Below are 17,072 nucleotides of genomic sequence, written 5' to 3' on the forward strand. Positions count from 1 at the left end.
GGTACTTTTCTTCACGAAAGCAATTAAGATCATATCTATTTCTGTAATATATCTCCATTCTATCAAATAAGACCAAAAAAACGAGAATACAGCCATAAAAACCATTCAAAATTACCACTAAGGGGTGGGTAATTGCTGAGAATGAACTCTATTATTTATGCTTAGATTTCTTTAATTTTTGGTGTACGTCAAGAAGCATCTTTCCATCATACATTGCCCAAGTTTCAATAAGATAGTCCAACAAACAAATGAGATACACCTTCGGATCAAGAGCAAGAGCCCCTCACCAGTGTCAAGGAACCTGTCTTGAGGTCTGCTCGCTTGTGGAAATTTTGCTCGCATATGGCAGCAAAAAATCGACCCATCGACTGCTCATATTTGGAAAAACTCGCACGTGGACACGCTTGCAAGTAGACGTTCCACTGTACTTCTTGAATAATTTTGCTAATATCATCTATATGGCATTTTTATCTATCACAATTCATCTAATATGACATAATAAACAATATGAATAACATAGAAACCTGATATATACTCTAGAATGAATAAAATACACCTACCATCCGACTTACGACCTGCTTGACGTACGTCTGCTCGACTTACGACCATGCATCTGGCAGCTGGGCTGGGCTGGCTGATGCACACCTCTGTACAATATTTGACAATACTCGCGGCGGCAATGCGTCATGCAGGCAGCATCAGTTTGAGTAACCCTGCCCTATCAGCAGCATCATATTGTATTAACTGTACTAACTGGACAGTAAATTTCACCATGGCCCTTAAGATGAAGTCTGAATCTTGCACTGGAGATTGTGGCAAGAAAGGCTCTTACTTTCAAACTCTCTATTTGTTTTCACTGTTGCACATAAACCTGTCTGTATCTGTCTGCCTGCATATCTGTGTCTGTATCTCTGCGTGTCTGTTTGTCTGTCTACCTGTGTGTCTGTCTTTCTGTCTACCTGTATGTCTGTCTTTCTGTCTACCTGTGTGTCTGTCTTTATGTCTACCTGTGTCTGTCTACCTGTGTGTCTGTCTTTATGTCTACCTGTGTGTCTGTCTTTGTCTACTTATGTGTCTGTCTTCATGTCTACCTGTGTGTGTCTTTCTGTCTACCTGTGTCTTTCTGTCTACATGTGTCTTTCTGTCTACCTGTGTGTCTGTCTTTCTGTCTGCTTGTCTGTCTCAGAGCCACTCACTAAGAGTGTAATTGGTCTTGAAGATGCCATATTAATAATGATAATAGCAATAATAATCACTGAGGTGCATTAAATGTGTATAAAACGTTAATATAGACATTTTGCTTAATCCATCCATGATTTTTTTTCAAAATTATATAATAAACATGCTACATAACATATAAATTAACAAATATGAGATGTTTTTCCGGTCGGCTTGACAGTGAACAGGAACCGTTCGTGTCGGGGCTGGTAACAACAACAACGTTTGTTTACATAACTCGCCAACCTTCTACACTCTCATTCGTTTATTCATTTAATCTTGTTTACTCACCTCTCACTGTACATTAAGACTACATATATTTTAAGGTAAGTAATGAGTGGACACGATTATTATATTATAGTTTAATAATAATAACAATATTATTAGTAGTACATATGTATTATTGTAATAATGATAATAATTATTAATTTTTTTTTTTTTTTATTATCACACTGGCCGATTCCCACCAAGGCAGGGTGGCCCGAAAAAGAAAAACTTTCACCATCATTCACTCCATCACTGCCTTGCCAGAAGGGTGCTTTACACTACAGTTTTTAAACTGCAACATTAACACCCCTCCTTCAGAGTGCAGGCACTGTACTTCCCATCTCCAGGACTCAAGTCCGGCCTGCCGGTTTCCCTGAACCCCTTCATAAATGTTACTTTGCTCACACTCCAACAGCATGTCAAGTATTAAAAACCATTTGTCTCCATTCACTCCTATCAAACACGCTCACGCATGCCTGCTGGAAGTCCAAGCCCCTCGCACACAAAACCTCCTTTACCCCCTCCCTCCAACCTTTCCTAGGCTGACCCCTACCCCGCCTTCCTTCCACTACAGACTGATACACTCTTGAAGTTATTCTGTTTCGCTCGATTCTCTCCACATGTCCGAACCACCTCAACAACCCTTCCTCAGCCCTCTGGACAACAGTTTTGGTAATCCCACACCTCCTCCTAACTTCCAAACTATGAATTCTCTGCATTATATTCACACCACACATTGCTCTCAGACATGACATCTCCACTGCCTCCAGCCTTCTCCTCGCTGCAACATTCATCACCCATGCTTCACACCCATATAAGAGTGTTGGTAAAACTATACTCTCATACATTCCCCTCTTTGCCTCCAAGGACAAAGTTCTTTGTCTCCACAGACTCCTAAGTGCACCACTCACCCTTTTCCCCTCATTAATTCTATGATTCACCTCATCTTTCATAGACCCATCCGCTGACACGTCCACTCCCAAATATCTGAATACATTCACCTCCTCCATACTCTCTCCCTCCAATCTGATATCCAATCTTTCATCACCTAATCTTTTTGTTATCCTCATAACCTTACTCTTTCCTGTATTCACTTTCAATTTTCTTCTTTTGCACACCCTACCAAATTCATCCACCAATCTCTGCAACTTCTCTTCAGAATCTCCCAAGAGCACAGTGTCATCAGCAAAGAGCAACTGTGACAACTCCCACTTTATGTGTGATTCTTTATCTTTTAACTCCATGTCTCTTACCAAGACCCTCGCATTTACTTCTCTTACAACCCCATCTATAAATATATTAAACAACCACGGTGACATCACACATCCTTGTCTAAGGCCTACTTTTACTGGGAAATAACTTCCCTCTTTCCTACATACTCTAACTTGAGCCTCACTATCCTCGTAAAAACTCTTCACTGCTTTCAGTAACCTACCTCCTACACCATACACCTGCAACATCTGCCACATTGCCCCCCTATCCACCCTGACATACGCCTTTTCCAAATCCATAAATGCCACAAAGACCTCTTTAGCCTTATCTAAATACTGTTCACTTATATGTTTCACTGTAAACACCTGGTCCACACACCCCCTACCTTTCCTAAAGCCTCCTTGTTCATCTGCTATCCTATTCTCCGTCTTACTCTTAATTCTTTCAATAATAACTCTACCATACACTTTGCCAGGTATACTCAACAGACTTATCCCCCTATAATTTTTGCACTCTCTTTTATCCCCTTTGCCTTTATACAAAGGAACTATGCATGCTCTCTGCCAATCCCTAGGTACCTTACCCTCTTCCATACATTTATTAAATAATTGCACCAACCACTCCAAAACTATATCCCCACCTGCTTTTAACATTTCTATCTTTATCCCATCAATCCCGGCTGCCTTACCCCCTTTCATTTTACCTACTGCCTCACGAACTTCCCCCACACTCACAACTGGCTCTTCCTCACTCCTACAAGATGTTGTTCCTCCTTGCCCTATACACGAAATCACAGCTTCCCTATCTTCATCAACATTTAACAATTCCTCAAAATATTCCCTCCATCTTCCCAATACCTCTAACTCTCCATTTAATAACTCTCCTCTCCTATTTTTAACTGACAAATCCATTTGTTCTCTAGGCTTTCTTAACTTGTTAATCTCACTCCAAAACTTTTTCTTATTTTCAACAAAATTTGTTGATAACATCTCACCCACTCTCTCATTTGCTCTCTTTTTACATTGCTTCACCACTCTCTTAACCTCTCTCTTTTTCTCCATATACTCTTCCCTCCTTGCATCACTTCTACTTTGTAAAAACTTCTCATATGCTAACTTTTTCTCCCTTACTACTCTCTTCACATCATCATTCCACCAATCACTCCTCTTCCCTCCTGCACCCACTTTCCTGTAACCACAAACTTCTGCTGAACACTCTAACACTACATTTTTAAACCTACCCCATACCTCTTCGATCCCATTGCCTATGCTCTCATTAGCCCATCTATCCTCCAATAGCTGTTTATATCTTACCCTAACTGCCTCCTCTTTTAGTTTATAAACCTTCACCTCTCTCTTCCCTGATGCTTCTATTCTCCTTGTATCCCATCTACCTTTTACTCTCAGTGTAGCTACAACTAGAAAGTGATCTGATATATCTGTGGCCCTTCTATAAACATGTACATCCTGAAGTCTACTCAACAGTCTTTTATCTACCAATACATAATCCAACAAACTACTGTCATTTCGCCCTACATCATATCTTGTATACTTATTTATCCTCTTTTTCTTAAAATATGTATTACCTATAACTAAACCCCTTTCTATACAAAGTTCAATCAAAGGGCTCCCATTATCATTTACACCTGGCACCCCAAACTTACCTACCACACCCTCTCTAAAAGTTTCTCCTACTTTAGCATTCAGGTCCCCTACCACAATTACTCTCTCACTTGGTTCAAAGGCTCCTATACATTCACTTAACATCTCCCAAAATCTCTCTCTCTCCTCTGCATTCCTCTCTTGTACAGTGGACCCTCGCCTAATGCTATTAATCCGTTCCTGAGAGCTCAACGTTAGGCGAAATTATCGTTAAGCGAATTAATTTTCCCCATAAGAAATAATGGAAATCAAATCAATCCGTGCAAGACACCCAAAAGTATGAAAATTTTTTTTTTTACCACATGAAATATTAATTTTAATACACACAAACTGAAGAAGACATGCACAGTTACATGACACTTACCTTTATTGAAGATCTGGTGATGACTGATGGGATGGGAGGAGGGGAGAGTGTGGATGGTCTTAGTGTTTAGAAGGGGAATCCCCTTCCATTACGACTTGAGGTAGCAAGTCCTTTCCGGGGTTACTTTCATTCTTCTTTTAATGCCACTAGGACTAGCTTGAGAGCCACTGAACTTCTGTCACACAACATATCTGTCAATAGAGGCCTGTACCTCTCGTTCCTTTATGGCTTTCCTAAAGTGTTTCACAACATTGTCAGTGAAATAGTCACCAGAACGGCTTGCAATAGCTCTGTGAGGGTGATTTTCATCCATAAAGGTTTGTGCTTCAAGCCACTTTGCACATATTTCCTTAATCTTTGAAGTAGGCAACTTCTTCAATTTCTCTCTCCCCTCCTCTGAAGCAGTTTCCTCAGGTGTGGCCTCTTGCTGTTGAAGATGATCTAGCAGCTCATCAGTGGTTAGTTCTTCATTGTCCTCCTCCACCAACTCTTCCACATCCTCCCCACTAACCCCCAACCCCAAGGACATCCCCAATGCCACAATTGATTCCTCAACTGGCATACGCTTCTCAGGGTTAGCCTCAAATCCTTCAAAATCCCTTTTGTCTACACATTCTGGCCACAGTTTCTTCCAAGCAGAGTTCAAGGTCCTCTTAGTCACTCCCTCCCAAGCCTTACCTATAAGGTTTACACAATTGAGGATATTAAAGTGATCTCTCCAAAACTCTCTTAGAGTCAATTGAGTTTCTGAGGTCACTACAAAGCACCTTTCAAACAGAGCTTTTGTGTACAGTTTATTGAAGTTTGCAATGACCTGCTGGTCCATGGGCTGCAGGAGAGGAGTGGTATTAGGAGGCAAAAACTTGATGTTAATGAAGCTCATGTCTGCAGAAAGTCGCTCTGCCACATCTGAAGGATGACCAGGAGCATTGTCTAATACCAGGAGGCACTTAAGGTCAAATTTATTTTCAATTCGGTAATTTTCCACAGTGGGGGCAAATGAATGGTGTAACCAGTCATAGAAAAAGTCCCTAGTGACCCATGCCTTACTGTTTGCCCTCCATAGCACACAAATTAGCCTTGAGGATAATCTTTTGCCTGAAAGCTGTGGGAGTTTCAGAGTGATACACCAATAAAGGCTTCATTTTGCAATCACAACTAGCATTGGCACACATCAACAGAGTAAGCCTGTCTTTCATAGGCTTATGTCCTGGGAGTGTCTTTTCCTCCTCAGTAATGTAGGTCCTGCTTGGCATTTTTTTCCAAAACAGGCCTGTTTCATCACAATTAAACACTTGTTCAGGTTTCAGTCCTTCAATGTCTATGTACTCCTTGAATTCATGCACATATTTTTCAGCTGCTTTGTGGTCTGAACTGGCAGCCTCACCATGCCTTATCACGCTATGTATGCCACTACGATTCTTAAATCTCTCAAACCAACCTTTGCTGGCCTTAAATTCACTCACATCACCACTAGTTGCTGGCATTTTTCTAATTAAATCCTCATGCAACTTCATAGCCTTTTCACATATGATCGCTTGAGAGATGCTATCTCCGGCTATCTGTTTTCCGTTTATCCACACCAATAACAGTCTCTCAACTTCTTCTATCAGTTGCGATCTCTGTTTCAAAAACAAAGTTGCACCTTTGGCAAGAACAGCTTCCTTGATTGCCGTTTTCTTGGCCACAATAGTAGCGATGGATGATTGGGGTTTACTATACAACCTGGCCAGCTCGGAGACATGCACTCCACTTTCATACTTAGCAATGATCTCTTTCTTCATATCCATAGTAATTCTCACCCTTATTCCTGTAGGGTTGGCACTAGAAGCTTTCTTGGGGCCCATGGTCACTTATTTTGCAGGTGAAATCACTAAAAACGCTGTGATAATACGAAATGTTCCGATTGTATGCTTGGATGTGACCGAGGAGGCTGGCTTGTAAACACTGCCACCCACGGAACAAGTGAGGCTGGCTCAGGTCACACGTGGACGCGTTTCGGACGAACCGCGTTAAGCGAGTTTTTTAGCGCTAGGCGAGGCAAAATTTTTACGTTAAAATGTATCGCTAGGCGGATTTAACGTTATGCGATGCCATCGTTAGGCGAGGGTCCACTGTATAGCACTTTGTCTGGATTTTTTTAGGTTATTCTAGGTAATTTATACTATGTATGATAACTTTACTTACATGTACCTGTGAGAGAGAGAGAGAGAGAGATACAGAGAGGGAGACAGCCACATTCAGTCAGCCAACCACCCGCCCAGCCACACACTCACCCGGCCACCCACCCACCCAGCCACCCACCCACCCACCCAGCCAGACACCCACCCACCCACCCAGCCAGCCACCCACCCACCCAGCCAGCCACCCACCCACCTGGCCAGCCAGCTAGCTATGTATTACACATGTTCCAGAGTTGTTTCTCTTTACTTAGGGTATAGGTTATACAACATTCTAGCAGGATGACACTACCAGTGGTATTCTCCCATTCCACTGTGTCAACAATACATAAAGATAACAGTAACATATGATACTGTATGCGATGTAAAATTTACAATACAGTTCACTACCATGTATACATTATATACAGTACATAAATAATTAAAATATAACAAGAGAAGTAAATTATGGTAAAAAAATGAAATAATAATTGTACATTACATTACAGTACTATGTAGGTAGTTTATATAGGAAAAGTTTGACATTATGCCCTACCCAGTATGTCGGCAATTTTCAAAGGTTTGACTTACATCCATTTTGACTTACGACCGGTTGGTCGGAACCAAGCTTGGTTGTAAGTCAGATGGTAGGTGTATATCATTATGTAACAGGTGAACTCAGCCACAACCACTCCCTCTCTGTTGTGGTAAACACTGCCATCTAGTGATGGCCTTCTGAAGCCATCTATTATTATAATTACTATTACATAGTACATTATTATTATATATGTATTATTATTATAAGTATTATATTATTATATTTTATTATTATACTATTATTATTATATGTATTATTATTACTATTATTATTATTATTATTATTATTACAATATAAATAATTTGCAATTATTATTCTCCTGTATACATTTACTAAAAAAGAGAAGAAGAAAAACTTTATAAAACTGGGTTGCTTAAATGTGCGTGGATGTAGTGCGGATGACAAGAAACAGATGATTGCTGATGTTATGAATGAAAAGAAGTTGGATGTCCTGGCCCTAAGCGAAACAAAGCTGAAGGGGGTAGGAGAGTTTCAGTGGGGGGAAATAAATGGGATTAAATCTGGAGTATCTGAGAGAGTTAGAGCAAAGGAAGGGGTAGCAGTAATGTTAAATGATCAGTTATGGAAGGAGAAAAGAGAATATGAATGTGTAAATTCAAGAATTATGTGGATTAAAGTAAAGGTTGGATGCGAGAAGTGGGTCATAATAAGCGTGTATGCACCTGGAGAAGAGAGAAATGCAGAGGAGAGAGAGAGATTTTGGGAGATGTTAAGTGAATGTATAGGAGCCTTTGAACCAAATGAGAGAGTAATTGTGGTAGGGGACCTGAATGCTAAAGTAGGAGAAACCTTTAGAGAGGGTGTGGTAGGTAAGTTTGGGGTGCCAGGTGTAAATGATAATGGGAGCCCTTTGATTGAACTTTGTATAGAAAGGGGTTTAGTTATAGGTAATACATATTTTAAGAAAAAGAGGATAAATAAGTATACACGATATGATGTAGGGCGAAATGACAGTAGTTTGTTGGATTATGTATTGGTAGATAAAAGACTGTTGAGTAGACTTCAGGATGTACATGTTTATAGAGGGGCCACAGATATATCAGATCACTTTCTAGTTGTAGCTACACTGAGAGTAAAAGGTAGATGGGATACAAGGAGAATAGAAGCATCAGGGAAGAGAGAGGTGAAGGTTTATAAACTAAAAGAGGAGGCAGTTAGGGTAAGATATAAACAGCTATTGGAGGATAGATGGGCTAATGAGAGCATAGGCAATGGGGTCGAAGAGGTATGGGCTAGGTTTAAAAATGTAGTGTTAGAGTGTTCAGCAGAAGTTTGTGGTTACAGGAAAGTGGGTGCAGGAGGGAAGAGGAGCGATTGGTGGAATGATGATGTAAAGAGAGTAGTAAGGGAGAAAAAGTTAGCATATGAGAAGTTTTTACAAAGTAGAAGTGATGCAAGGAGGGAAGAGTATATGGAGAAAAAGAGAGAAGTTAAGAGAGTGGTGAAGCAATGTAAAAAGAGAGCAAATGAGAGAGTGGGTGAGATGTTATCAACAAATTTTGTTGAAAATAAGAAAAAGTTTTGGAGTGAGATTAACAAGTTAAGAAAGCCTAGAGAACAAATGGATTTGTCAGTTAAAAATAGGAGAGGAGAGTTATTAAATGGAGAGTTAGAGGTATTGGGAAGATGGAGGGAATATTTTGAGGAATTGTTAAATGTTGATGAAGATAGGGAAGCTGTGATTTCTTGTATAGGGCAAGGAGGAATAACATCTTGTAGGAGTGAGGAAGAGCCAGTTGTGAGTGTGGGGGAAGTTCGTGAGGCAGTAGGTAAAATGAAAGGGGGTAAGGCAGCCGGGATTGATGGGATAAAGATAGAAATGTTAAAAGCAGGTGGGGATATAGTTTTGGAGTGGTTGGTGCAATTATTTAATAAATGTATGGAAGAGGGTAAGGTACCTAGGGATTGGCAGAGAGCATGCATAGTTCCTTTGTATAAAGGCAAAGGGGATAAAAGAGAGTGCAAAAATTATAGGGGGATAAGTCTGTTGAGTGTACCTGGTAAGGTGTATGGTAGAGTTATAATTGAAAGAATTAAGAGTAAGACGGAGAATAGGATAGCAGATGAACAAGGAGGCTTTAGGAAAGGTAGGGGGTGTGTGGACCAGGTGTTTACAGTGAAACATATAAGTGAACAGTATTTAGATAAGGCTAAAGAGGTCTTTGTGGCATTTATGGATTTGGAAAAGGCGTATGACAGGGTGGATAGGGGGGCAATGTGGCAGATGTTGCAAGTGTATGGTGTAGGAGGTAGGTTACTGAAAGCAGTGAAGAGTTTTTACGAGGATAGTGAGGCTCAAGTTAGAGTATGTAGGAAAGAGGGAAATTTTTTCCCAGTAAAGGTAGGCCTTAGACAAGGATGTGTGATGTCACCGTGGTTGTTTAATATATTTATAGATGGGGTTGTAAGAGAAGTAAATGCGAGGGTCTTGGCAAGAGGCGTGGAGTTAAAAGATAAAGAATCACACACAAAATGGGAGTTGTCACAGCTGCTCTTTGCTGATGACACTGTGCTCTTGGGAGATTCTGAAGAGAAGTTGCAGAGATTGGTGGATGAATTTGGTAGGGTGTGCAAAAGAAGAAAATTAAAGGTGAATACAGGAAAGAGTAAGGTTATGAGGATAACAAAAAGATTAGGTGATGAAAGATTGAATATCAGATTGGAGGGAGAGAGTATGGAGGAGGTGAACGTATTCAGATATTTGGGAGTGGACGTGTCAGCGGATGGGTCTATGAAAGATGAGGTGAATCATAGAATTGATGAGGGAAAAAGAGTGAGTGGTGCACTTAGGAGTCTGTGGAGACAAAGAACTTTGTCCTTGGAGGCAAAGAGGGGAATGTATGAGAGTATAGTTTTACCAACGCTCTTATATGGGTGTGAAGCGTGGGTGATGAATGTTGCAGCGAGGAGAAGGCTGGAGGCAGTGGAGATGTCATGTCTGAGGGCAATGTGTGGTGTGAATATAATGCAGAGAATTCGTAGTTTGGAAGTTAGGAGGAGGTGCGGGATTACCAAAACTGTTGTCCAGAGGGCTGAGGAAGGGTTGTTGAGGTGGTTCGGACATGTAGAGAGAATGGAGCGAAACAGAATGACTTCAAGAGTGTATCAGTCTGTAGTGGAAGGAAGGCGGGGTAGGGGTCGGCCTAGGAAGGGTTGGAGGGAGGGGGTAAAGGAGGTTTTGTGTGCGAGGGGCTTGGACTTCCAGCAGGCATGCGTGAGCGTGTTTGATAGGAGTGAATGGAGACAAATGGTTTTTAATACTTGACGTGCTGTTGGAGTGTGAGCAAAGTAACATTTATGAAGGGATTCAGGGAAACCGGCAGGCCGGACTTGAGTCCTGGAGATGGGAAGTACAGTGCCTGCACTCTGAAGGAGGGGTGTTAATGTTGCAGTTTAAAAACTGTAGTGTAAAGCACCCTTCTGGCAAGACAGTGATGGAGTGAATGATGGTGAAAGTTTTTCTTTTTCGGGCCACCCTGCCTTGGTGGGAATCGGCCAGTGTGATAATAATAAATATTCACACAAAAAATAGAAGATTTACTGTTATGCAGACTACCGCCTTATTGCAATAATTGTATAAATAATGTCAACCCATTCACGACTGCATGTTGGAATGGACAGTGATGTCATCAGTTTATTCTTGAACATAGCCAAAGAATCAAACATTTCTCATACTTTGAGCACAATTTCAAGGTACTTTTTGTCATGAAAGCAATCAAAATCATATCTATTCTGTAATATATCTTCCATTCTAGATGGTGTTGTAAGAGAAGTAAATGCGAGGGTCTTGGGAAGAGGCGTGGAGTTAAAAGATAAAGAATCACACATAAAGTGGGAGTTGTCACAGTTGCTCTTTGCTGATGACACCGTGCTCTTGGGAGAATCTGATGAGAAGTTGCAGAGGTTGGTGGATGAATTTGGTAGGGTATGTAAAAGAAGAAAATTAAAAGTGAATACAGGAAAGAGTAAGGTTATGAGGATAACAAAAAGATTAGGTGATGAAAGATTGGATATCAGATTGGAGGGAGAGAGTATGGAGGAGGTGAATGTATTCAGATATTTGGGAGTGGACGTGTCAACGGATGGATCTACGAAAGATGAGGCGAATCATAGAATTGATGAGGGGAAAAGGGTGAGCGGTGCACTTAGGAGTCTGTGGAGACAAAGAACTTTGTCCTTGGAAGCAAAGAGGGGAATGTATTTGAGTATAGTTTTACCAATGCTCTTATATGGTTGTGAAGCATGGGTGATGAATGTTGCAGTGAGGAGAAGGCTGGAGGCAGTGGGCAATATAAAGAGGGTAATGTGTGGCATGAATATAATGCAGAGAATTCGTAGTTTGGAAGCTAGGAGGTGCGGGATTGCCAAAACTGTTGTCCAGGGGGCTGAGGAAGGGTTGTTGAGGTGGTTCGGACATGTAGAGAGAATGGAGCGAAACAGAATGACTTCAAGAGTGTATCAGTCTCTAGTGGAAGGAAGGCAGGGTAGGGGTCGGCCTAGGAAAACTTGGAGGGAGGTTGGTAAAGGAAGTTTTGTGTGCGAGGGGCTTGGACTTCCAGCGGGCATGCGTGAGCGTGTTTGATAGGAGTGAATGGAGACAAATGGTTTTTAATACTTGACGTGCTGTTGGAGTGTGAGCAAAGTAACATTTATGAAGGGATTCAGGGAAACCGGCAGGCCGGACTTGAGTCCTGGAGATGGGAAGTACAGTGCCTGCACTCTGAAGGAGGGGTGCTTTACAGTTTAAAAACTGTAAAGCACCCTTCTAGGAAGACAGTGATGGAGAGAATGATGGTGAAAGTTTTTCTTTTTCGGGCCACCCAGCCTTGGTGGGAATCGGCCAGTTTACCTGGAGTTTACCTGGAGAGAGTTCCGGGGGTCAACGCCCCCGCGGCCCGGTCTGTGACCAGGCCTCCTGGTGGATCAGAGCCTGATCAACCAGGCTGTTGCTGCTGGCTGCACGCAAACCAACGTATGAGCCACAGCCCGGCTGATCAGGAACTGACTTTAGGTGCTTGTCCAGTGCCAGCTTGAAGACTGCCAGGGGTCTGTTGGTAATCCCCCTTATGTGTGCTGGGAGGCAGTTGAACAGTCTCGGGCCCCTGACACTTATTGTATGGTCTCTTAACGTGCTAGTGACACCCCTGCTTTTCACTGGGGGGATGGTGCATCGTCTGCCGAGTCTTTTGCTTTCGTAGTGAGTGATTTTCGTGTGCAAGTTCGGTACTAGTCCCTCTAGGATTTTCCAGGTGTATATAATCATGTATCTCTCCCTCCTGCGTTCCAGGGAATACAGGTTTAGGAACCTCAAGCGCTCCCAGTAATTGAGGTGTTTTATCTCCGTTATGCGCGCCGTGAAAGTTCTCTGTACATTTTCTAGGTCGGCAATTTCACCTGCCTTGAAAGGTGCTGTTAGTGTGCAGCAATATTCCAGCCTAGATAGAACAAGTGACCTGAAGAGTGTCATCATGGGCTTGGCCTCCCTAGTTTTGAAGGTTCTCATTATCCATCCTGTCATTTTTCTAGTGTGCTAATAAAATAAAAAAATCTTTCTAGTGTGCTAATAAAATAAAAAAATCTTCCATTCTATCAAATGAGACCAAAAAACGAAAATATAACCATGAAAACCATATGAAAATACTGCTAAGGGGTGGCTAATTGCTGAGAAATGAACTCCTTTATTTATGCTCCGATTTCTTTCATTTTTGGTGTATGTTAACCCTTTGAGGGTCGACAGGCCCTCTCCAAGACTCATTCTCAGGGTCGGTCAAATTAAAAAAAAAAATTTCTTATGAAAAGAGAGAGAATCTTTCCTCGATCATAATGACACCAAAAGTATGAAATTTGATGGAAAACTTACGGAATTATGCTCTCGCGAAGTTAGCGGTCTCGGCGATGTTTACACATCAGCGATTTTGCCCACTTTGAGCCCCATTTTTGGCCAATTCCACTGTACTAGTCGACAAAAAACATGAATATTTCGCTAGAACTCCATTTTTTCTATCGAATGAGTGCAAGAAACCTCCCATTTACCAATTTTAACTATCCAGTACAGTGGTCAGAATTTAGCAATTTTGCTAGGCCTACCAGCTTTCTCCCACTAGATTTGAGGGAGCTAGAATTTAGGCGTACTAGTATGTCAAAAACCCTGGGTCGAAAGCCGTACTAGTAGTGCTGAAACCCTCAAAGGGTTAAGAAGCATCTTTCCAACATACAATGTCCAAGTTTCAATAAGATAGTCCAACAAATAAATGAGATCCAATTCCCTAGATCAAGAGCAAGAGCCCCTCACCAGCGTCAAGGAACTTCCGTTGAGGTCTATTCACTTATGGAAATTTCGCTCACGTGTGGAAGCAAAAAACTGACCCATCAACTGCTCATATTTGGAAAAGCTCGCATGTGGAAGCACTCACAAGGTTCCACAGTATTATAGTATGAAAACCACACATTGTAAGCTTGGCAAGGAAATAAGCATTTTCGTTTTTCATTTTTTCATTATGATGATTATTATTATGATTATCATTACCATCGACATACCTTGTTCACTGAGTTTAATCATTTCTTAAGCTGCCACGAGAGACACAGAGAATGTAAACACACAGACAAACACACCAGCTAACCCCTGTACTATGAACTTCTTTTGTACTTCCATTTTTCTTCTTGTTTTCCTTCTTTCAAAAGCTGCTGCACTTCTTTCTTGTACTATAGGATGCACAATAAAGTACAGATTTATAGAAGAAACATGTTAGTCTTGGAGATTGCTTGATGCTGAGATGCATCACTAACCCTTTTACAATGAACTTCTTTTGTACTTCTTCAAGTTTCCCCTTGATTTCCCTCTTCCAAGTGCTGCTGCACTTCTAACTTTATTTTGTACTACGGAGTGCACAATAAAGTACAAATTTGTACAAATATGTTTTCTTGGAGACTGTGAAAGCTAGTGTACTGAGTGGCTGTAGGAAGGAGACTGAGATGCTTGACACTGAGATGCTGCACTGCCCATTTCCATGACCCAAGTTCTTGTATGGCATACAATACTAACTCGTGGGAGAGCCTGTCATAACTCCGAGTTGTCAATAAACGAGTACGTCAGTAAGTGAGGAGAGGCTGTATATAGCGTTTAGGGCTCTAATGATGCATTATTCACTGTTTCTGTAAATCTGGCACACCTTTCCCAGTTAGAGTCACATAATTAATGACTAACTGAATATGTAATTAACCATAAGTATCTCACCTGTATGCATGCTAGAAGTGTGATAGCAACCACAAGGACAATTAACACCGAGATGAAGAAGTTGCGGTGCTTCCGGTGGAATAAACTGTCAAAGGAATTCTGCAAAGAATACACAGTAGCATTAACAGAAGGAAGTTGTCATGGTTCTTGTACATGTTACAGAAAGCAATCTAACTGCAATCTTCTTATACAAAAATTTATTTAAAGCAACATACACTTCAAACAGTATAATAATTTTAATGAATCAAAGTCAACTTTATGACAAACAATAAAGTGACTGTTGCATTTTAGTGTTATACTCACTCATACTCACTCACACCACCACCACTACTACTACCACCACTGCTATTACTACTACCACCACCACTACTACTACTACTACCACTACTATTACTACCACTACTACTACCACTACTACTATCACTACTACTATCACTACTACTACTACTACTACCACTACTACTACTACTACTACCACTACTACTACTACCACTACTACTACTACCACTACTACTACTACCACTACTACTACTACCACTACTACTACTACTACTACTACTACTACTACTACTACTACTACTACTACTACTACTACAAGTTGACCATCAGTAATCCAGCATCAGTGGGACCTGTAGCATGGCAGATTAGTAATTTTGCTGGATTACAGAGTGGTTAGGTTAGAATACACTTAAGCCAATGGCAATATTTATGCAGTGGCAATTTCACCCACTTTGCACCCTGTTTTTGACCCAATCCACTGTTCCAGTCTAAAAAACTCAGCTATTTCACTAGTATTCCTTCTGTTTATTTATTTATTTATTTATTTATTTATTTTGTCTTTGCAAACAGTACATTGAGATTTTGTATTTACAATAGTGGGTTGCAATGCAAAGAGAGCCTCTATTATGCCTTGGCATTATGGGCCAACTTAACATTACTGGCTTACAGTCTACTTAATACTAAGGTGTATATCACAGTTGTACAGTAGGATAGTAATTATTTCATAGTTGTACAGTAGAATATTAATTATAAATGAATCATAATTTGTGGATGTTATGAATGAGAAGAAGCTGGATGTTCTGGCTTTAAGTGAAACAGAGCTGAAGGGGGTGGGAGAGTTTCAGTGGAGAGGAATAAATGGGATTAGGTCAGGGGTTTCAAATAGAGTTAGAGCTAAAGAACGAGTAGCAATAATGTTGAAGGATAAGCTATGGCAGGAAAAGAGGGACTATAAATGCATTAATTCAAGGATTATGTGGAGTAAAATAAAGATTGGATGTGAAAAGTGGGTTATAATAAGCGTGTATGCACATGGAGAAGAGAGAAGTGTAGAGGAGAGAGAGAGATTTTGGGAAATGTTGAGTGAATGCATGGGGAGTTTTGAATCAAGTGTGAGAGTAATGGTGGTTGGGGATTTCAATGCTAAAGTGGGTAAAAATGTTATGGAGGGAGTAGTAGGTAAATTTGGGGTGCCAGGGGTAAATGTAAATGGGGAGCCTTTAATTGAGCTATGTGTAGAAAGAGATTTGGTAATAAGTAATACATATTTTATGAAAAAGAGGATAAATAAATATACAAGGTATGATGTAGCACGTAATGAAAGTACTTTATTAGATTATGTATTGGTGGATAAAAGGTTGATGGGTAGGCTCCAGGATGTACATGTTTATAGAGGGGCAACTGATATATCGGATCATTATTTAGTTGTAGCTACAGTTAGAGTAGGAGGTAGATGGGAAAAGAGGAAGGTGGCAACAACAAGTAAGAGGGAGGTGAAAGTGTATAAACTAAGGGAGGAGGAAGTTCGGGTGAGATATAAGCGACTATTGGCAGAAAGGTGGGCTAGTGCAAAGATGAGTAGTGGGGGGGTTGAAGAGGGTTGGAATAGTTTTAAAAATGCAGTATTAGAATGTGGGGCAGAAGTTTGTGGTTATAGGAGGGTGGGGGCAGGAGGAAAGAGGAGTGATTGGTGGAATGATGAAGTAAAGGGTGTGATAAAAGAGAAAAAGGTAGCTTATGAGAGGTTTTTACAAAGCAGAAGTGTTATAAGAAGAGCAGAGTATATGGAGAGTAAAAGAAAGGTAAAGAGAGTGGTGAGAGAGTGCAAAAGGAGAGCAGATGATAGAGTGGGAGAGGCACTGTCAAGAAATTTTAATGAAAATAAGAAAAAATTTTGGAGTTAAACAAGTTAAGAAAGCCTAGGGATAGTATGGATTTGTCAGTTAAAAACAGAGTAGGGGAGTTAGTAGATGGGGAGATGGAGGTATTAGGTAGATGGCGAGAATATTTTGAGGAACTTTTAAATGTTAAGGAAGAAACAGAGGCAGTAATTTCATGC

At 40.8% G+C, this 17,072-nt stretch overlaps 1 protein-coding gene across 1 annotated transcript in view; it reads right to left on the minus strand.

Moving 5' to 3' along the window:
- LOC128695348 (exostosin-2) overlaps positions 1-14,863 on the minus strand; it is a gene marked incomplete at its 5' end in the record, with an annotated part of 141,995 nt that extends 127,132 nt beyond the window's left edge. The window contains one exon of the mRNA XM_070080535.1: positions 14,735-14,863. Coding sequence (XP_069936636.1) covers positions 14,735-14,863 — 129 coding nt within the window. The remainder of the gene's footprint in view (positions 1-14,734) is intronic.
- Positions 14,864-17,072: the final 2,209 nt, after the last annotated feature.

The sequence above is a fragment of the Cherax quadricarinatus genome, unplaced genomic scaffold (assembly GCF_038502225.1).
Source record: "Cherax quadricarinatus isolate ZL_2023a unplaced genomic scaffold, ASM3850222v1 Contig570, whole genome shotgun sequence".
Taxonomy (NCBI): domain Eukaryota; kingdom Metazoa; phylum Arthropoda; class Malacostraca; order Decapoda; family Parastacidae; genus Cherax; species Cherax quadricarinatus.